General features: G+C 29.6%; 2 protein-coding genes across 7 annotated transcripts; one reads left to right on the top strand and one right to left on the bottom strand.

Moving 5' to 3' along the window:
• The first annotated feature begins 4,078 nt into the window (after positions 1–4,078).
• LOC105110128 (60S ribosomal protein L18a-like protein) lies at positions 4,079–6,751 on the top strand. 6 transcript variants are annotated; one of them, XM_011005065.1, is made up of 6 exons: positions 4,079–4,285; positions 4,426–4,478; positions 4,945–5,061; positions 5,736–5,874; positions 5,958–6,075; positions 6,317–6,751. In XM_011005065.1, exons 2-6 carry the CDS (start codon positions 4,469–4,471, stop codon positions 6,371–6,373), a joined length of 441 nt encoding a protein of 146 aa, XP_011003367.1. In that variant the 5' UTR covers positions 4,079–4,285; positions 4,426–4,468; the 3' UTR covers positions 6,374–6,751. The 6 variants fall into 6 exon arrangements, with proteins under 6 accessions (XP_011003367.1, XP_011003365.1, XP_011003368.1 ...); XM_011005063.1 differs by having other exon boundaries at positions 4,429–4,478; XM_011005066.1 differs by having other exon boundaries at positions 4,080–4,285; positions 4,429–4,478; positions 5,751–5,874.
• Positions 6,752–7,264: 513 nt separating this feature from the next.
• LOC105110130 (zinc ion binding protein) lies at positions 7,265–10,162 on the bottom strand. Its single transcript, XM_011005067.1, has 6 exons — positions 9,973–10,162; positions 9,804–9,878; positions 9,583–9,713; positions 8,119–8,620; positions 7,759–7,869; positions 7,265–7,653 (listed from the first exon to the last, which is right to left on the bottom strand). Exons 1-6 carry the CDS (start codon positions 10,057–10,059, stop codon positions 7,591–7,593), a joined length of 969 nt encoding a protein of 322 aa, XP_011003369.1. The 5' UTR covers positions 10,060–10,162; the 3' UTR covers positions 7,265–7,590.
• Between the last annotated feature and the right edge of the window lie 10,794 nt (positions 10,163–20,956).

Genomic DNA, 20,956 nt, shown 5'->3' on the forward strand with positions numbered 1-20,956 from the left:
GTTATACAACATAAATCAAGATTAGTCATTTAACAAGCAAAGTATTAAAGAGTGAACAAGATAACAAATACAAAACATGTTAGTATCAAACATTAAAGTCCATATTCAGTTTACAGTATACTTATTCTTATACCATTAATGTAACCTTTTCACCTTGACATAATAAACTTAGCTAGACATAATAAAAAAAAATAAAAAAAATAAACAAAATAAGATAAAAATTAATTAAATAAATGAAAGGAAATGAAAGGCATAAACTTGATATTAATGAAAGCAAAGCATAAACATTACAAAAAATACAAAGAGAGAAAGCAAGAGCATGATCTTGATCTGGAAACCAAGATGCCTAAATGCAAAGCAAAAGCCTCCTTTTATAGGCCAAAATTGGGAACTATTGATTTGATGACTAATTGATGAGTGGGTGACCAACTCTTGACTTGGTGACAATCTTTATCTTCTCTTGTCTGCCCAAAACGTCATTGATAATGTTAAAATTGAAATCACTTGAAAACATGAAAGTTGTAGGAAATTATCTTATCTTTCTTGTGTAAAAAATGCAGATCATTTGGACTTCTAGAACTCCAGATATGGGCCAAACACTGAACAGTGCTCAGGCTGGAAGACAGATTTGGACTTCTTTATTGTTGCTATAATTTGGACTTAAAAATGACCTTTTTAAATCTTGGGCTTATATGAAAGTTATAGGCCTATGTCTTAACTTTCCATCCATATAAGGTAGACCTAAATCTGAGATCTATAGCTCTAGATATGACCCAATTACCGAATAGTGTTTCGGTTTGGATTGCACCGACATCTCTTTTTTAAGTTTGGCCATCTCTTTGTCCTTTTAATTTCAGTTTTTAAATTCATCAATCAATCCTTTCATTTATATGATAGGCCTGCATTTAAAATGAATATTTACCATAAATTAAAGGTATCTTATATTATTAGATATATTATTATAAAACTTGCTTTAGTTAAGGAGTTATTGATACTTCAAGTGCAAAATGATGACATAAAACCTTGATAAAAAATGTACTTTTAAGTACTAATCAGTGTGCATGTAAATATTTTTTTTAAATAAGAATAAAAATTATGTTGACAAATTTCATCAAGTTTGCATAATGTTTTAATCTAAGCTTGATTTTCAAATAGCTAGGAAAAAACGTCTCATAGTTTTTAGAAGCTAATGTAGGCCTAACATGATGTTTTTAACTTTAAAAAATATGTATCAGTGAGTTTACGTCAAGTTAATGACATGCTTTTTTAAAACTTGGGTTTTAACAGTTAGGTCGATGAGTCTCCTAATTTTAAAGACTAATATAAGCCTAGCACAATGTTTTTAACCAAAAAAAAAAGGAAAACTAAAAGAAATTATCAAGTTGTGAGACTCATGATTCAGGTCCGATACTAACTCAACAAAATTCATCAACAATAAATGACTAGATAATAAGCTTGGAAATAATTTGGACAACAATGGCATGCATAAAGGTAAATTTAGGAGAAAACAAAAGGCCAAGGTAATTTTTTATTTGAAAAGAAGTTATAAATGTGTTTTTATCTCTTCTTAGACTTAACCAACCATTTATTTGAATTTCCAGAACCACTGCATAGTTTAAAGTACTTAGTTTTTTTTAAGAACTAGCTAGGACTCCATGTTTCTATTTTTCTTTTTAATTTTAAAGATTTATTTATGTTAGGCAATGACGAAGTTCATGTTCATATATTTTAGATAAAAGTTGTGAATTAGATTTATAAAACTTCTACTAAATCAAAGTTGATTTCATTGTTAGGGAAGTTAACTGTATTTCTGATAAATATTATGTTTTCAATGGAAATAATAAAAAGGTAGGAGGTTAGAGAATTTTGATTAGTCAACCATGAGATTCGGGTAATAATAATTTGAACTCAATGATGAGTTCTTTTTAACTCGGAGAGAGTGATGTGGAAAGACTTTTAGAGAAATATTATTTTTCTTGGTTATTATTATTATTATTTTCTACTTAGTCTAGAAAAATCTTTTACTTTTATAGTGTTAATAGTGAGATTAATAATTTTATTTTTCTTACTTTTTCATTATATTGTTAACCGGCTAAAAACACACGAGAGACATGTTTAAAAAGAGAAAGAATGGATTAAAATTGATTTGTTTAAGAACCAATTGCATTCAATAATTTATTTAAGGATTAATTACATTTCAATCAATAGTTTAGGGGACCATGTTTATAAACATATTCTCGTATGTAAAAAAAAAAATATATTGAAAAGAAATGGCTACATCATCATTTTTTTAAGAACTAATTAAATAATTTTATTTATTGATCTCTTGAGTTCCAACTTTGAAATCAATATAGAGAAAAATTAAATTGTTTAAATGAATCAGAATTATATGAGAAGAAGTGTGCTCTTAAGATTTTTATTTTTATTTTTATTATAACCTCTTAGAAAATTGACTCGTTAGATTGCCTCAATTAAGATTCGATGGACTTTATCAAAATATAATTAACTCGATCAATCATGGAAGTTGATTACTATATTAATATACATGTTTTTTACATTAAAAAAATTATAATGGTGAATTAAAAATTAATATATATATTTAATAAAATAAATTAAAAATTATATATGACCAGAAATACAAGAAAGAGTTGTCAAAGCTAACCAAAGACTTAACAAAAAAAATTCTTTATTTAATTAATCAATAAAAAAATCATAGGGAAGTGATTTAATAAAATTCAAAGAAAAAGAATTGTGTAGGGCTTTATAAAAAGAACGCCAGCTAATATAAAAAAAATTGTAATTTTATTTGAAAATTAAGGAAAAAAATAATGAATTTTTAATTTAAAAATACAACAAAAAATTATAATTAATTTATTTCAGTTAAAATTGAACAACCGGCAAGCTAACATGACACACATATACTTAACTAATCCATTTTAATTAAAGTTTACAAAGGGAAAAAAAAAGATAAGATAAAATAAAATATAAAAAAGAGAGTTTTAACTTTTTCTTTTTCTAGTATAGAGGTAGGCAAGTAATTGCCTCTTTTTTAAAAAAAAATAAAAAAAAATAATGTATTGTTTACTATAATAGATTAAACATCATACACTTACCTAGTTTTTAACCCTTATAATAGTGGTTGAAGAAACATGATGGATAATTTTTTATCTACAAAACTTGATTTTAATCTATTTTTACCTAAAAACACCACAACTTTAAACAACCAATCCTCTAATAAAAAGAAATCCCAAAATCAATAAAAAAAACAAAAAGAAACAATTCAGTGAAAAAAGTCCTCACTCAATTTTTTTCTTTTTTTTCTAACAACATGAAACTTCAAAAACACCTTAATTACATTTTTTTTCTAACAATATGAAACTTCAAAAACACCTTAATTACATTTATTTTATCTATGAAAATACTTTGACAACAAATTTAACTATTATTATCATTAAAATCATCAAGTAACTTCTTTTTTTATTTATTATTTTTTAGCGACTTTCTTTTATCTTTTAAATATAAAGACTAAAATATTAATAAAATAAAATTTTATATTAAAATATAAAATTATAAAACTAAAATAATTAAAAATGATTTTGGACAATTTTTAAGGATGAAAGGTGCTGTCACTATTTCTTTTTAAGAAAAAAGGATTGTCATTATTTTTCTTTTTTAATTTTTATCCCTAGACTCTAAAGCTTTTATAAATAATAAAATTAATTTTTTTATATAAAATTAAGCACCATTTAAAAGCTACGAATATTTTTTAGATCATAATAACTTAATATAAATAAAATAAAAATAATTTATAAAATCTAATTCTGAAAAACACAATATCAAAAAAATTAAATTCAAGCCCGTGAAATAAATTTCTCCATAATAAGCGAAACTTGACATAATAAACTAATGGGTCAACCAACTCTAATCAATAATTGCCGGCAACCACGACTGCAATTGTTTTCCAGAAACAGCTTTAACCACAGAAAATGTGGGTCAACGATAGGGGCACAATAGTCATTGGAGATGCTCCTCCATTCAGACTTGATTTTGCCTTTTGCTTTAATCAAGGGAAAAAAACAAGGGGCAAAAAGAAAAGGGAGAAAAGGAGGGACAAAGGAAGAGTCAATCTGTGTCAGCTTCAACAGCTAAGTAATGAAAATACCAAACAAGACCTTTACTTGTCATCTACAACACTTTCCGGCATCTCCATCTCCTATATATGTTTTATTTTTTTGTCTACAATAATCAAGATTCTCACAATTCAGCTCCTGCTTTCTTCTCACAGGCAAGTACCCTCTCCTCCCCTCTCTTTTCTTTCTCTCTTTGTATCATGACATGTAGTTTGTTTCATCTTTCTGTGTTTTTTTTTTTTAATTTACCTGTACCAAATTAACTTTGAAACTTTCCTCTCTTTAATTTCTGAAGCAGGTCAATACATACATATTGAACAAATCCAGCCATAGCTCACATGGATCCAAGTACTGAGCACCCTTTCTTTATTGCTTGTTTTTCTTGATTTTCCAGCTTGTAATCTACTAGAACGAGGGGAGAGGGGCATAAAATGCAAACAGACCATCTGGGACTACTAGTTTGTTTTCTTTTATTAACCACTATACCACAATTGGGTTGCTTATTTAAGCCAGCATGAGATGTAGAAATTTAGTTTACAGTTGTCCGATTGTCATGGTGGATGATGACGTTGCGTCATCCCTTATCAATATAGCACAGAGTTTAGGTATAGAAGGTTTTTTTTTTCATTTTTTTTTCTCATTTGCGTTAATGTGCTGAGAAACAAAAAGTTTGTAGGAACATCATGCTTAGAATTTATTTTGATCCTGTAAATTTTCTACTAGGAGGATTTTGGTTATTGAATGCCAACACCGAATTAAAGTAGAATTAACTCAGGCACTTCATGACATAAGTGCAAACTTGTTGGTGCTGCAGATGCTGCCATTGAGGAGAGAGAGGGTTTCAGGAATGGCGTTGAGTTGGTGAAATCTGTCTCTGATAAGCACATTGATCTCCTCAGGCCATCTGCTCGATACTATACAGCATCAAAGGGTACTGCTCTTATTCAGACATGATTTATGTTCCATGAGTTCTTTTTCTTTTTTTACAATATAACATCTTATCATGTAAATTGCATAGACAATGTTTTGCTGGTTACTGTCACGCTTCCTACTTTATGCATTGATGATCAAGTCTCTGTCCTCCCATCTATAGACGTGACTGAGCTAGAATGATAAAATTTTCTCCTTTTATGCACTCATGGCTGTATGTTGATATTAATCAGAGGATTAGCAGCCCTTTATTTCTCTTTTTCTTTTCTTTTCTTTTTTTCTCTGGAGATGCAAGTCCGTGGGCTATGAATATGAAGAACTCTGATATTTTTGGGATTTACTTCTTTTGCATTAGGTGCTAGTCTCGCTTTTTCTAAACATCAATTATTTTTAGGAGCCATTGTCTCTTCAAACTATATCAGGGTTATTGAATCCTGCTGCATTTTCATTTTCTACCTCCTTGTTGATTTAGTCTCTTTTAAATAGTCTTCAATTTTCTTCTTGTTTTTTTTCTTATAGCACTCTTGGGTGTTTGATTTGTGTACTGTATTTAATTATGTGTCTCATCATGTTACTTTATGTGGTGGATTATGTTCCAGTTGTATTTATATTTTATGTCAAAGAATTGATGTTTGCACTATTAATTGCTTATCCAAACTCCTGAGAGACGTTCTGATCTGCTGATGGTAGGGCAAGCAACAGATGCTGCAGATGGAGAAAAAGGAAAATATACTCTTATTAGAGATCCTGGGGATTTTCAAGGAATTTATGACAAGCCCCTTCCATGCTTTGGCTGTGGGGTAGGATGGTTTTCGTGAGTATTCTTCAAACTACTGTTTCTCCCTTCCATTACCATTTCTCATGTTCTGATAGTTATCTTTTTGTTTTTTTTGGCAGTTTTCTATTGGGATTTGTGTTCCCATTGATGTGGTATTATGGTACGTTTCTTTACTTTGGAAATTACCATCGAAGGGATCCAAGGGAGCGTGCAGGCCTTGCTGCTGCTGCAATTGCTGTAAGCTTTCTTACGCTCTCTCTATCAAAATAAATACTGTTGTTAGTGAAGCAACAAGAGTCTGTGTCTGAATAGCTTTAGGATGATATTGATAATCAGATTCTCATCACTGTCTTCCTTTGTCACTGACTTGATATGTTAAACAGTAACATTTTTAGTCTTTTTTATGGGCACTACAAGCTGCACCTTGTTGAAAGTCTTCACAATTTTGATCCTTGATTTAATGCTATTCCTTTTGCAGGCAATGGTGTTTTCTGTCGTGTTGATGGTCATAGCAGCTTATTTTTCTCTATTTTAGGCCTGGTAATCCACTTCCAAGTTTGTTAGGCTTCACATTTTCAAAACAAAACAGAATTTCTTGCATGTGCAATGTAGATAACATGTCAAAGCGGAAGAGCAACAAAGAATATGTTGATACGAGATCCTTCACAGATGGAGATACCTTCATGGCTACACTAAAACATATACAAAATCTTAAAAACATTCTTTCCCCTTCTGCTGGCCTAGACATATGTAAAGGCTCGAGCAGAGAAAATTCTCAATTAGCATGAAATTTACTAGTGAATTTATGAATACAGCAGTGAAATTGGATGCTTTGTTTGTATGTAATACATGTTACGATGCCTCAAAAGGAATAAGTTTGTTACTTTATGGTGCATGCCCATTTCCTTTAAAACGTTAAATGGAGCGTAATTCCTTGCACTTTGATGTTGCCTTCCTTGGAAGGCTCAAAACTAGCCAATTCTGTTATCTAGAGCCTCCTTGGGAGGCCGATTATGGTGATGAAGATAACAAAGAGACCGTTTATGCTTGTATAAAGTATTTACGGTATTAAGGGAACACTCTTGGATAATGATTTGATACCATAAACAGCTTGAACTCGTTTTCTTCAGCATGTGTCTCTTATTTGATGACAAGACACATCGTTTAATCAATTTAACACCGGGACTAAATCCAGCCCTCCAAATCAGTTAAAAACATATCATTCACATCAGGAGTAGAATGCTTAGTATTATGGTGTAACTATTTGCTTGCAAATAATTTTTTATTTTTTAAAATTTTTTAATATTAACACATTAAAATAAGTATGAAGATTCACAAGAAATCTATTCTCATTTTTAATATTAACACATTAAAATCAGTATGAAGATTCACAAGAAATCTATTCTCACACAAGCAGACGAATATGTGATCTTAATGAAAAAAGTTCGTCTATAAGATTTTCTTTTCCAAAAAATAAATCATTCGGTAGCAATACAAGCCTTGTGGGCCTACATGTAATACGAAAAGTAATTGTAAGAATACTGCGCAAGCAACACAATAGAAGGGAAAAATCATAGGGAAAGCATCAAGCCATCTAAAATGGCAGTCCAGAGAGGACCTACGGCTCAAAATGATTCTTGATCGAATAGGAGGCTAATGAACAAATGCTGAAGGACTCTGTAAAGGAAAATCGCTGTGATAGGCGCAGTTGTCCGCTAGGAATTCTCTTCTACATGGCCCAAAAACTTGATTTCAATCTTTAGCTGCTAGATGAACATATTTGTCGTCAACTCTAAACCGGGAGCTCGAATTGATCTACAACAGCCCCCCAAAGAGAATAATCAGCAGTAATTAGAAATAGAAGCGAACGGGTAAGCATAGAAGAGGTGGCATAAAGTAAAATTCTTTTGAAAGGCTGACCTTTTGTTCAAGTATATTATCCAGTTCGGTTTCATCTTTTGCAATGCCAGATTCTTGGAGGGACTTCAGGACAAGCCTTTTCAGTTTCCTGATCTTCAGAACTCCATCATTCTGCATCATGCATCAAAAACCAAAATCTTAAATGTCAGCATTAGGATGATATTAAAGAAAGTAAATCGTAAGTCAATTCAGTATTAGTCATGTTTATGCATGCCATTAAAGTTTACTTCGATGGTGGCTGGCTACTTAATCCATGACGTATGATAAAATTTATATATTTGGCCCTGATCAACACGAGGTAGCAAATTGAAATGCAATTGAACTGGAAATGCAATGAAAAATATGATCAAGGATACATACAGATTTCAAGGCTGATTTAACCAGCTTCCTCCACTTTATATTCTTTTTATGATCTTCTTTCTTAGGGCTAGTAGCCTTGTCATCTTTAAGAGCATTGTGTTTAGCTTTCTTCAACTGAGTCTCAACATCATCGGATTTTCTTTCAACCTGACTTTTACCATTGCCCACTTCATTTGCAGCACCATCCTTTGTCTTATTCCCAGTGCCATCATTCCCAGATGCATCAACCTTTCTCTTCCTTTTTGAAGGCAACTTTCCGTTCTCTATTTCTGTGTTGGTATCTGCACAGTCAACATTTGGTCTATCCTGCAATTTTTGCTCCTCTACATGTTTATTCTCAATCAATGCAACCTTGGTAGGAGCATTTGAATCAAGAGCAGATTCTTCTGTCTGTTTAGGTTGTTGCTTGGCAGCTTGAAAAGCCCGGGCCTTTCCCCGGTGCTTCTTTCCATCAGCATGGAGAAGAAGAGCCTGCTTACTGGTAGCCTTGGTATTGCAGAGACTATAATTACAGTGTTGCACAGAAGTTGATGGCTTAGATGGAATCACTAGAAGAGATATAACACCAAGCACTTAAGAGGGAAGCAATAAAACTACTCTTTGACTTCCTATGCATGCATAAGAGAGATCAAACAATATTCATTAGAACAGAAAGTAACATAATTTTTAAGCACTACTGAATTATTGTCTTTAGATTTAGTTCCCCACTAAATATTGAACTAGATTATGCATGCAAACCCTGCCATGGATCCAGGCTTGCCTCTTACAATCATCTTAACAACTTTCTTTCCAAGAGAATTCCATTCAAACAAGTCTAGTACTTCATTACTTTGTAGGGGTGAGAGCTTCAAGTCGACCTGTTAATCAATCAACTCAGTTCCAGCTGAATCTGGAAATTATGATCAGTTTTGGAGAACCTACTTCACAGACTTCTAAAGTTTGTGCGAACTAGGCTAGATAAACTCAATCACTCAAAAGACTGAGCAGTAGCAGCAATACACGATATTTAAAAGTTAAAACCATCCCTAATCATGAAAAAACACCTGCAATAATTAATTAACACATTGTACAACACAGCTTTAAGATCCTAATTGTTCAAAAACATATGATTGACAAACATTATTTCCAGGTGAAAGATAAGCCATGAAGCTCTAATATCTCGATCCCATACATCATTTCACCTTTCTTTTACTTGTTTTACACAAGAAAAAACTCAACGTTGTCTTTGACGTTTGGCGAATGAATTTACCAATTACTGGCATTATCTTAGAAAACTAAAGTATATTTTAAGACGGAAATGCAAATCCCACAATATTTTCCACTTTTAAATTTCAAAATTTGACTTGGGAGGTGGCAAAAAATCAAGTTTATAATCAGTCCGACAGAATCCAAAAGGTCATACATCATGGGAGAACACAAACATACATGCATAAGAAAGGTAATAAAGTTTATAAAAGAACATACCTACAAAACCATGGTGGGCGTTCAGATAACCCAACATTGATATCAACATCGGGTTTTTGCTTTGCATCCTTGTTGGATTTAGGTGTTGCGCCATTTGAAGCTTTCCCTTGACCCTTTGGACCATATTTCTCCTGAGAATAAACAAAAAGCAATTCAGAACTCCCTTAATAAATTATTAGGAAAAAAAATCAAATATTAAAGATAGAAATGAGCATCGTTACCGCCTCGGTAATGCACTGAGTGTGGCCCTGAACGCTTTGCTTTCCAAATGTCTCTCCACAATCAATGCAAGATAGCTACACAATTTGAACATTCCAAACATACCAGAGTTTTTAATCTGTGACCAATATATATATTTTTTTTTAAAAAAAGGGGGAAGATGGAGAAGACCTTGGTTGCAGAACACATTCTGAAGTGATTAGGCAACTTGGGTTTCTTCAAGTTCTCTCCACAATCCTCGCACTGAAACCACACCATCTCTCTCTGTTCCTGAAGAATTGAAGGCCAAAGCAAGCAATCTCCTCTTTAGCTGCGACCTGGAGAAACTAGAAAGGGTTTTAAGTCCTTTATTAGGGTTTAATCATCAATGTCCTTGTTGCTGGCTTTTGCTTCTGGAAGATTCGGGGCTCCGTTTAACTCAAAACGCACCGTTTTGCTAACCCCAGCTGGGGAAACACGCCCGGGAATAACGCATTGACAAAAACTGTGGGTTTTTTAACGATACCAGTAAACCGTGGATTGTTATTGGAAAATTATTATTTTGCCCTTAAGTTGAATAAAAAAGTGAAATGAGGTGTTTTGGTCTTTATAATTGATGCATTAGTTATAAAAACTGTATTTTACAGTAAAAATACAGTTTTGTTTCTATCAAAAAATTATTTAGGGGTATGTTAATAGTTTCTTTTTGTTTTACAGTAAAAATACAGTTTTGTTTCTAGATTTAACAATGTTTCAAGCTGTTCTTCAAGAACTTTTTTAGTTATTTTAAAAACATTGAAAAAGTTAAAATATTTATTTATCCCTTCCTCACGTAAAAAAAAAAATTGTTGAGGTAGGGCTTTTATGATTTTTACACTTGAAATATAGTAGAAAAATTGTCATATCTTTATAAAAGATAAAAATCATGACATGCCTCTAAAAGCATTTGTGTACTTTTATATTTTATTTTTTGTGATTTTCAGGTTCATGAAAAGTATTATGATATTTTTATATTAGAAAAGAATTATTTTATTTGAAAAAGGTATTGGCATATAATATTTACGATCTAACAAGTAGGTGTTGTCCATGGTATTTGGATGGCGCGTTTGAACTTATCTGATGGCCAAATTTGCTCTTCCACCATATCATTGGATGTGTCGATGTATCCTTTTTCATAAGAGCATGTGTTAGTATATTATGGTCGGTTTCTTGCTGGTGGTTGTTTTTTTCTTTTCCTTTCTCTTTTTAAGAGAAAGTGCAACTTTATTTTCTTTCCTTTATATTTGTCAATTTTAGTCCTTTTGTTTTTTTACTATTTATTGTTGTCCTTGGTCTTATTATAAAAGTTTTAGTTATTTTCAATTTAGTCCTTAAATTATAATTTTTCATATTATTTTTTCCAACTCAGTCCTTATTATTTTGATTTATGATTTTTCCCTTGACTCTTTGTTAAAGTTTTGTTGGTTATCAATTTCATTTTTTAATCAAAGTTTATGTTTTTTATTGTTTTCAATTTAATTCTCATTCTTTTGATTTATTTTCCCTCTTATTAAAGTTTAATTGTTTTAAATTAATCCTCCAATTTAAAATTTCTTAATACCCTCTAATTTATTATTTTTTATTTCAATTTTCTCTTTCATTCTTTTAATCACAATTTTTGTGTGGTTTTTTTAATCATTTTTCATCTTTTAGCCTTTGATTTGATAGGGAATGGATGTTGGAGCTCTTTCACTTGTGATGCTTCTTATCTATTGATATGGTAACGAGTTTGATAACTTCATATGGTTTAGGATCCTTTTATTCTCAATTGCTTTTACAAATTTAACATTTAACATTACTTTTTTTTAAAAAAATATTTTGTAGTTATCTTCAATTTCTTCTTTATCGGTTTATCCTGGTCTTATGGCCTAGGCTATGGGTTTTGCAGAACTTTTCTGAATAAAAAATTATTAAAAATATTTTTTTTGTATTTAATTTTTTAATAATTTCTTTTATTTTATATAGGTGAGCTTTATTTTATAAAAAAATAGTTATTTTTAAAAAGCAGTTATTATATGTTTGGACTTGCATAATGTTTTATGTTTCTATTATTTTTTATTGATTTTAATAAGTAGATTTAATAGACACAAACGAGTAAATATTTTATTTTGCATGGTCAAATATCTTGGCTTACATTCATCTCTCATAATATTAGTGTTGTTGTTGTTATTATTTACGATCATCGCCATTGCCACCACCGCTATCATCACTATTACTATCTTCATAAATTATTATTATCACAATTATTATCAATCAGTGGTGGTATCATCATCATCATCATCATCATCATCTTTGTCACAACTCTACTAATATTATCATTTGTTATTATTACTAGCATCAACATTACTATTACTATTATTATTACTATTACTATTACCATTACCATTATTATTATTATTATTATTATTATTATTATTATAAAAATCATAAACTTGATTTGAAAGATAAAATTAAAAACTATAAAACTTTGATAAAAGGGAAAAGGAAAAAAATTAAAAAAAAAGACCAAATTGAAAATAATTATTATTACTATTGAAAAAAAATCATAAATTTGATTTGAAAGATAAAATTAAAAACTATAAAAACTTTTTAAAAAAAAAGCCAAGGAAAAAAAAGAACGAGGATGAAATCACAAGAAACAAATAAAATCTATAAGCAATCTTAAAAAAAATCAAAAGAGTGGGGACCAAATTCGAGAGATGAAAAAATTAAGACAAATTTGAAAAAACTTTCAATTTGAAGTGATTTTTCTAAATAAAACAAGAACTAAATCTAAAAAGAAAAGAAGTTTAAGAGCTACTATGTTTTTTTCCATAGGTAGCACAAAAATTAAGAGTTGTAAGAGAGAAATAAAGGGGAAAAAAAAATCAAACTGGTGCCAAACCAGACATCATCATCATATACTTACCGCTCAAGAAGGAAGAGAGCACTGAGACACGTCTAATGGCATGACAAAACATTTTTTTGCCACCATCACAGTCATTTACATGTGCCCCCCAAAATGGCAAATTGGCTGACTTGTGATGTGCATGCACCAACAATTTTTTGTTTTTTTATGTGTCAAAAGACAACATCATCCCCGAGACGAAACAACTATTGTTAAAAAACCATCATGAAATGAAGATTGGTCCCTGCAAACATGCTTTGAGAATTCAAGGGTGATAAAGTCATTACATTGTTCTAAAAAAGTGAAAAACCAATAATGCCCCTAGCCATAGTTAAGTTAAAAATTGCTTTTAAATATACGAAAATAAATCCATTGTACAAAAAGTTTATGAAAGGACATAGATGTCCCTTAACAATTAAAGAATGATAAAATGAACCCTATTAAAATACTAATTTACTCTACATGTCAATTATAATTGTTTTTTTTTCCTTACATGCAAGAACATAATTCAACTATTATAATCCTCATTAAATCATGCCTAATATGCAGTGTTTTTTCCACACAAATCAGCTTTTCTTTTAATATTTTATAATTTGATTATGTGGAATATATTTCTTTTCTTATATGCTTGAATCATTTAGAAAAGCTTGATCAAATGGAAAACATTTTACACTTATAAAAATATATTAATAAAGCTTAAAACACTAATGTTTCTTCATAGATGAATACATTTTACAATACTATCTTTGTTAATACATTAGGGATCCTAGCACTAATTATTTTTTCTTCATATTTTTTTTCATACATAATGAACTCAAATGATTATTTTTCTAGTAATGTATTTATCATGTAAAATATTTTTCTACTAATTAATTATTATTATTATGGGTTATTTCTTGAATTAAAAGACACCTATCATCTTATAAAACTATAAATTGATTGTAATTTATCAATAATAAATAGTTTTAATTTATTTTTACATCTTGATGATGATACAAAAATCATAGGGAATATTCTAAAAGGAATTATTCCTTAAGATTCTTGTATATCATTCATAATGCACTGGACGACCTTTACTTTCAAATTACAATGACTTCTCTTTTAATCGATTTCTTCAAAGGATGTAAATTTTCTCTTTAGTGAAATCTTGCACAAAGTCCCTTGTAGAGCTTTGAGGGTGTTGATGGGGGGATCCTTCAAAAATCAAGTTAATATGAGGTATTTTTATATAGTAAAAAGACATTAATAATGGTATTAATAAGTTTTTATAAAGATAAAGAAGAAGAAGGAGAAGGAATTGTGGAAGTTAAAGGCGAAGAAGAGGGATTGTGTTTATGTCCAAAAGTATAAGGTTTCAAACCCCTTTTTTGTATATTCCTGCCTCCTTTTATATATTACATGGCTTGACCTGCTTCATACAACGTAGGACGGATGAAGATGTAATCTCGTAATAATAAAATAATATTATTTTACTATTTGTGTTATCACATTTAATTAATGTAAGCATGAACCACTTGTTCATATTTAATGGGATGTAATGGATATCATAATTACTAGCCAAGGCCCGGGGTATGGGAGACTCATCATGGAGTTACCTTTTAGCTATACACTGAACCTAGAAGGAGTTGGGTTCAACTCATACGCTGAACTCAAGAAGAATTGGGTTAGCTTGTGATTGCACCCAAGAGTGGTTAGAGATGGGCACACCATAGCACGACATAGAGTTAGGCGTGAATTTGTCCTAGCCTAATGTAGAGTTGGGCACGGACGCGTCCTAGCCTGGCTTAGAGTTGGGTGTTGACGTGTCTTGGCCCAATGCAGGGTAGGGCGCAAATGCGTCTTGGCCTAACATATGTAGGGCACGAACGCATCCTAGCTTGACTTGGAATTAAGCACAGACGCCTCCTAATCCAACTTAGAGTTGGACAGGGATGTGCCATGGTCCAACCTAAGATTGGGCGTCAAAAAGACATAACCCCATTTTAGGTTAATACTATCATGTGATGACCTTTAAATAAGGAAGGTTTTTAGAAAACTATGACCCATCAGATCTCCAAACATCAAATTAAATATAGATAACATGCTATTTATTTTGTCCATTTTATAGCTTGACATATTATTTTTTTTTATATTTGAATGATTATCAATTATTTTTTGTATTACTAATACTTTTTAATTGTTATTTTTATTTATTAATACATTTTTGTTATCAACTGAAACAATATAGATAACAACGTGGGACTTCTAACTAATTTGAAAGGATAAATGAACAATATAAGTTCTATATATTGATCGGAGCAAATTCAAAAAAGTTGATCCATAATATATAGCTTAGGGATATCTATAAAGCCAAACAAGCCATATTAAGGATAAAAATCTACACTAAAATTCCATTTCTAAATACGGTAAGTCATTCGATCTGAGTATCATGCCTGATTATCACTTAATAAGTTTCTAATAAGAATAAGGTTTATCAACGTGATTAGATTAAATTTTAAATGAATAAAGATTGTTTTTAGTATACTTTTTATATATAAAAAAAATTGTCACTTGATGTCCCACTTTAAGCTTTAAATATCTTTCTTGGATAATAACTATAATCACTCCACATTGGAGACATGTTTTGGAAGTTTTAGACAATTAATGAAAATTTTCAAATAAAACAAATAAAAAATGCAACATGGATAAAAGTGTTAAAAAAAAATTGGCATATAAAAAAAGCTCTCTAAAATTAAAGATAAAATCTCAATGACAAAGCAAGAGATAGAACTTAAAGAATTAAGATTATAGTAAAATAAATTACGAAATGTAAAAACCAAGGTAAAAAGCTAAAAGATCTCTAAAAGTGAATAAGTAATCCTATGGCTTTGAACCTTTAAATACCTTTTTGAGCCTTATATATATATATATATATATGATCTTCCATAGACATATACTTTAGCCTATATTATGTTCTTTTAAAAGCATTTTTTGATAAAATAATAATAATAATAATTTTACTTGTGTGGTTAAGTTTTAGCCTCTGAAAATGAAGAAAAATATTTTTCAACCAAAATAATGACTTGTCTATGTGCCATATGTCATTTTTTATTATTGAGTTATGGATTTTCATTTAAAAAAAAGGTAAGTCACATAATGTAAACTAGACGCTCTAATTTTAAAAGTCAAAATTCTCATTTTAGAATCCAATCTTTTCTTCCTAAAATTATCATCTATATGGTTGAGAATCTATTTGAGCCATTAATAAATAAAGTTTTTAGATAATCATTCTTTTTCAGAATTTCAACAATACTTATTTTGTCACATTTCAAAAAAAATATCTAAAATTGCACATTGGCATTGAAATGACATGTTTTAGGCTTTTGATCAAAGACTAAATTTTTGTTTTATGATTTTGTTTTAATAATTGGACATGCATGAAAACGATCATTAAAATTTATGGCTTGATCCCAAAACAAAAGAGATAATTTCAAGAAAAAAAAATTTATAACAAAATTATCTCATTAACAGAATTTGCAAAGTTCAAGAAAAGAATAATGATGACACATGTATGCTTTTTGATAGTTATTAGAAAGATGAACACAACCAAGTTAGCTAGTGATAAATCTGTTTGAAAGAATCTACAACAATGATGATAGTTAAATGATAAGTTGATAAACTCTTTTAGAAGTTGAGAGTAGCACAACTTCTTTATTGTTAGATGAAGAGTGAGCAATGGTGAATGAATACTCTCAATCTACACTTGAGGAAAATGTCATAGATTAGGAACATTCATCATTCAACTAGTAAATGATGTGAGGTTTCTCAAAATAGTAAGCAAATATGGTTATTAAAAGCCGACATTATTGTTTTTGTATAAGGCTTGATTGATATGGCTTGGTAAAACTACCATAAAAACACAAGCATCCAAGCATATATTGTATCCAAGCAAACTTTAACAAGTTAATAAATCTAGTATCATAATATTAACAAAGATTAGATAAATCATCTTCAATCATTAATATGACAATTAAACATCAAAAGGAAGGCCTATATTTTTCATACGTAAGCATCCAATTATTTGTTTATAATTATCATAACATTTCAACTAATTAAAGCCCTAAAGGCTTATGTAATTTTTTTTAATATAGTAAGGCTCTAGCAAATTTAAGTCCAATAAAACTCAAACAAATTTAAACTCAGGAAGGTTCCTTTTATTTTAAGCCTAATCGGGTATTTTAAGCCTACTAAGGATCATATAAACCTTTAATGTAATTGAGTCTCAAAAGACTCATGCATATGTTTTTTTAGCCTTTTGAGTCTTAGATAACTTTTTGAAATTTAAATTAAATCATATCATCAAGAGGCTCTTACAATTGAGTCTTAGAGGACTCTTGCAAATATTTTTATTTATTAGAGGACTCTCACATTTTACTTTGTGATTGGTTTTAGAGGGCTCTCATATTTTTTATTTTTATTTTTAAGTTTCAGAGAACTCCTTTATTTTTTTTATATGATTGAGTTTTAGAGGGCTCTTGCAAATCTTTCTTTATTTTTTTGTGTCTTAAAGGACTCTATTAATTTCTTCTATGATTGAGTCTTAGAGAGCTCTCACAAAACTTTCTTTATTTTTTAATCTTAAAGGACTTCAACAAATTCTTCCACGAATAAGTCTTATGATTAATGCTTAAAAGTGCATTTTTATCTTTCTTCCACGAATAAGTCTTAGAAGGCTCTTGTAAAAATTTCCTTACATTTGAGTTTTGAAGGACTCTTGTATTTTTTTTTGTGATTAAGTTTTAGAGGAATGAAATAAATATTTCTTTATATTTGAATCTTAGAAGACCCTTACAAAGTTGAGTTGAACCTTACCAATAAAAGGCTTTTATTTTTTAGTACTAGAGGAATCTCACAAAATCACTTTGATTTTGTCACATTATAGATGACAAGTTAAAAAATGCTATGAGTTTTTCATTCTATAAAATAATTATTTCGCTATGAGTTTGAGTTTTTCATTCTATAAAATAATTATTTTAAAAATCACTCCAAGTTTGTCATTCAATAAAATGATAGGGAAAATATTTTTATGATTTTAAACCTTAAAAGGCTCTCCCAAATTTTGTTTTACTTTTTAAACTTAGAGGACTTTTATGATTTTTCACTTTCTCTTTACTTTTAAAGTCTTTGATGACTCATGCAAACCTATATCCTAAGCATTGCTCTTGCAAATTTAAATTCCAAGTGATTATTTGAATTCTTGAGTTTGGTCACCCATTGATTTGACCTATTTATATTTCATGATAAGGTTGATCGCTCTTAATTTGATCCTATTTAGATTTTATATTGAAGTTGGTCATCTCTTAATTTGAGCCATTTAGATTTAATATTAAGGTTAGTCACCTCTTGATTTGACCCATTTAAATTTCATGTTTAGGTTAGTCATCCCTATTTAGATTCCATATTAAGATTAGTTACCTCTCTATTTAAATCTTTTTATTTTTATTTTGAGGTTGCTCGCTTCTCAATTTGATCCATTTAGATTTTATAATGAGGTTGATCGCCTCTCAATTTGATCTATTTAAGTTTCATGTTGAGGATGGTTTTTATGTTAAGGTTGGTTGCCTCTCAATTTGATTTATTTAAGTTTTATGTTAAAACTGATCGCCTTTTAATTTGACCCATTTAGATTTTTGTATTAAGGATGATCGCTTTCATATTCAACCCATTTAGATTTCATGTTAAGATAAATTGCTTCTATTCAATCCATTTAGATTTTATATTGAGGTTAGTCACCTCTCGATTTGACCTATTTACGTTTCATGTTGAAGTTGGCTGCCTCTCAATTTGACACCATTTAGATTTGATGTTTACGTTGGTTATCTCTTGATTTGACACATCTAGATTTCATATTAAGGTTGATCATCTCTTGATTTAACCTATTTATGTTTCATGTAGAGGTTGGTTGCGTCTTGATTTAATCTATTTAGATTTTATCTTAAGGGTGGTTGATTAGTACTGAAAAACATCTTCTCATTAAGGCTTTATATCATCATATTGCACTTAAAGTATCATTAAATTCCCTCACTTAAGCAAGTTTTATAATAACAAGTCTGATAATATTTCTAGTAAATATTTATTTTAAATGCAGGCATATCTCACAATTCAAAAGATTGATTGATGTGATTAACTATTGAAAGTGAAAAGACAAAGAAAAAGTTAAGCTTAGAAAAGAAATTCTCATTCAATTCAAATTGAAACATTATTTAGTTATTAGGTCATATCTGAAGCTGTAGATCTTGAATTTCAGTTTGGTTTATATGGCTAGAAAGCTAAGACATAAGCCTAAGCTGTAGATCTTATTTATGTTCTTATCTTGTTTATTTATGTTTCTCTTTTTCATTATGTTTAGTTAAGTTTATTATGTCAAGGTGAAAAGATTACACTAATTGTGTAAAAATAAGTATAATATAAACTCAACATAGACTTTAATATTCGATACTAACATATTTTGTATTTGTTATCTTGTTCACTTTTAATACTTTGCTTGTTAAATGGTTAATCTAAATTTATGTTGTATAACTCTTGTTACAACAAATACATAGCACTTTCATTGCCCAACCGTATGATATAACTGATACTTATGCTATGAAAAGAACTTGATTTGTTATTAATATAAATTATAATCATGAATACCTGACAACATTTACAAGCATTAGCATTATTCGAATAAGATAACTAATGTAATCATGTTAACAATTTATAATCCGGTTGGAACCTAATTTATGTGTGGTTTCCAGTTGAGTAAGAAAAAGAGTTTATACTATACTTATTTGAAATACCATTAGTAGATTCTCTAACCTTGACATTTATTTTTATTATTTTTTATTCCTCATATTAATTTTATATCTCAAAGTCCACTTATTATTGTTGTTGTTGTTGTATTGTTATTATTTATAATTTATACAATTAACCTTCAGATGGTTCGATCTTGGTCTTGCCGAGTTATTTATTACTTCGACACTCTTGCACTTGAAAGAAGACATCAATCTTTTAGTCGTGTCAATAACATTGTTTTCTTTTATTTTTAAAAAAATGTTTATTGTCTTTTCAAACACTTTCTTATTGTTATTTTACAAATTTACTATATAAAGTTAAAAGAAAAATTTTCCAATGTCTTTGCATCATAATAATTGTAAAGAGAAGATAGTTGTCTCAACTCGATTTTGACCCTCAATTTTGATCATTTTTTTTTATCTTGTTTGAAAAAGAATGCAAAAATATAAAACTTTCTAAGAAAAATGCATTCTTGATACAATTTGACCAATTTTTAATCATTTCATCATTTTTTGACTTTTTTGTTTATCAATTTTTCAAAGGTTGGAATATCAAAAATTCAAAATAATTAGAAGAACAAACAATGATGTTGTTCTCTTTTTCTTTCTATGTCCACAACATAAATGAGAAATTCTTCTCTTTGCTTTTTCATGTTTTTCCTCTTTTCAAAACAAGCCAAAGCTTAGGCTTTATCCCTTTGTGTTAATGTATGATTATTACTTCCAAAAACCCACCCTCTCAAACTATTTTCCATGCTATAAATGTTGTATAATCTACCATAAAAATACAACACATGTACCCTTTGTTATTGCTATGAAAAGAGGGAAAAAAACTACACCATTTTGTCCTTTATTCCAATTGAAAAATTAATCATACTTTTTCATATTGTAAATGTTTTACAATTTGCCAAGAATACATCCCTTATAGCTGTTGTAATATTGTCACAGTCCTCATCTTATTTTGTTGTTGCATGCTTTGTACAAAAATGCTAAAAAATACATTATTACATCCTTTTATTTTACAACACATCATACTAAAACACACATCCATACACCCTTTGTTTTGTTTCATAAATAAGCCACAAAACCATAGCCCTTTCCATCCCTTTATAGGCTACAAAGCAAACCAATACAACCTCATTCATTATTTTTGTAGTTGCAAGCTTTACACAATCAAACTATAAAAAATATATCATTCTTCATCTTATTTTCTTGCTGCCAAACCAAACCAAAAACACCTTTATTTGTCCTTTAAAACCAGCTACGCCATTATCATAAAAGACACATATTTTTAGTTATGAACATAGTACAAAGATAGCTAGCAAGAAAAGCTGGATGGTGAAGATTAATTCTATAAAGTTAATGGCAAAGATTGAGTTTTAGAAGAGAGGTTTTAATTTTTCCTTGAAGTTTATAAGAGAGAGAGAGAGAACACAAT

The sequence above is a fragment of the Populus euphratica genome, unplaced genomic scaffold (assembly GCF_000495115.2).
Source record: "Populus euphratica unplaced genomic scaffold, PopEup_1.0 scaffold240.1, whole genome shotgun sequence".
NCBI lineage: Eukaryota > Viridiplantae > Streptophyta > Magnoliopsida > Malpighiales > Salicaceae > Populus > Populus euphratica.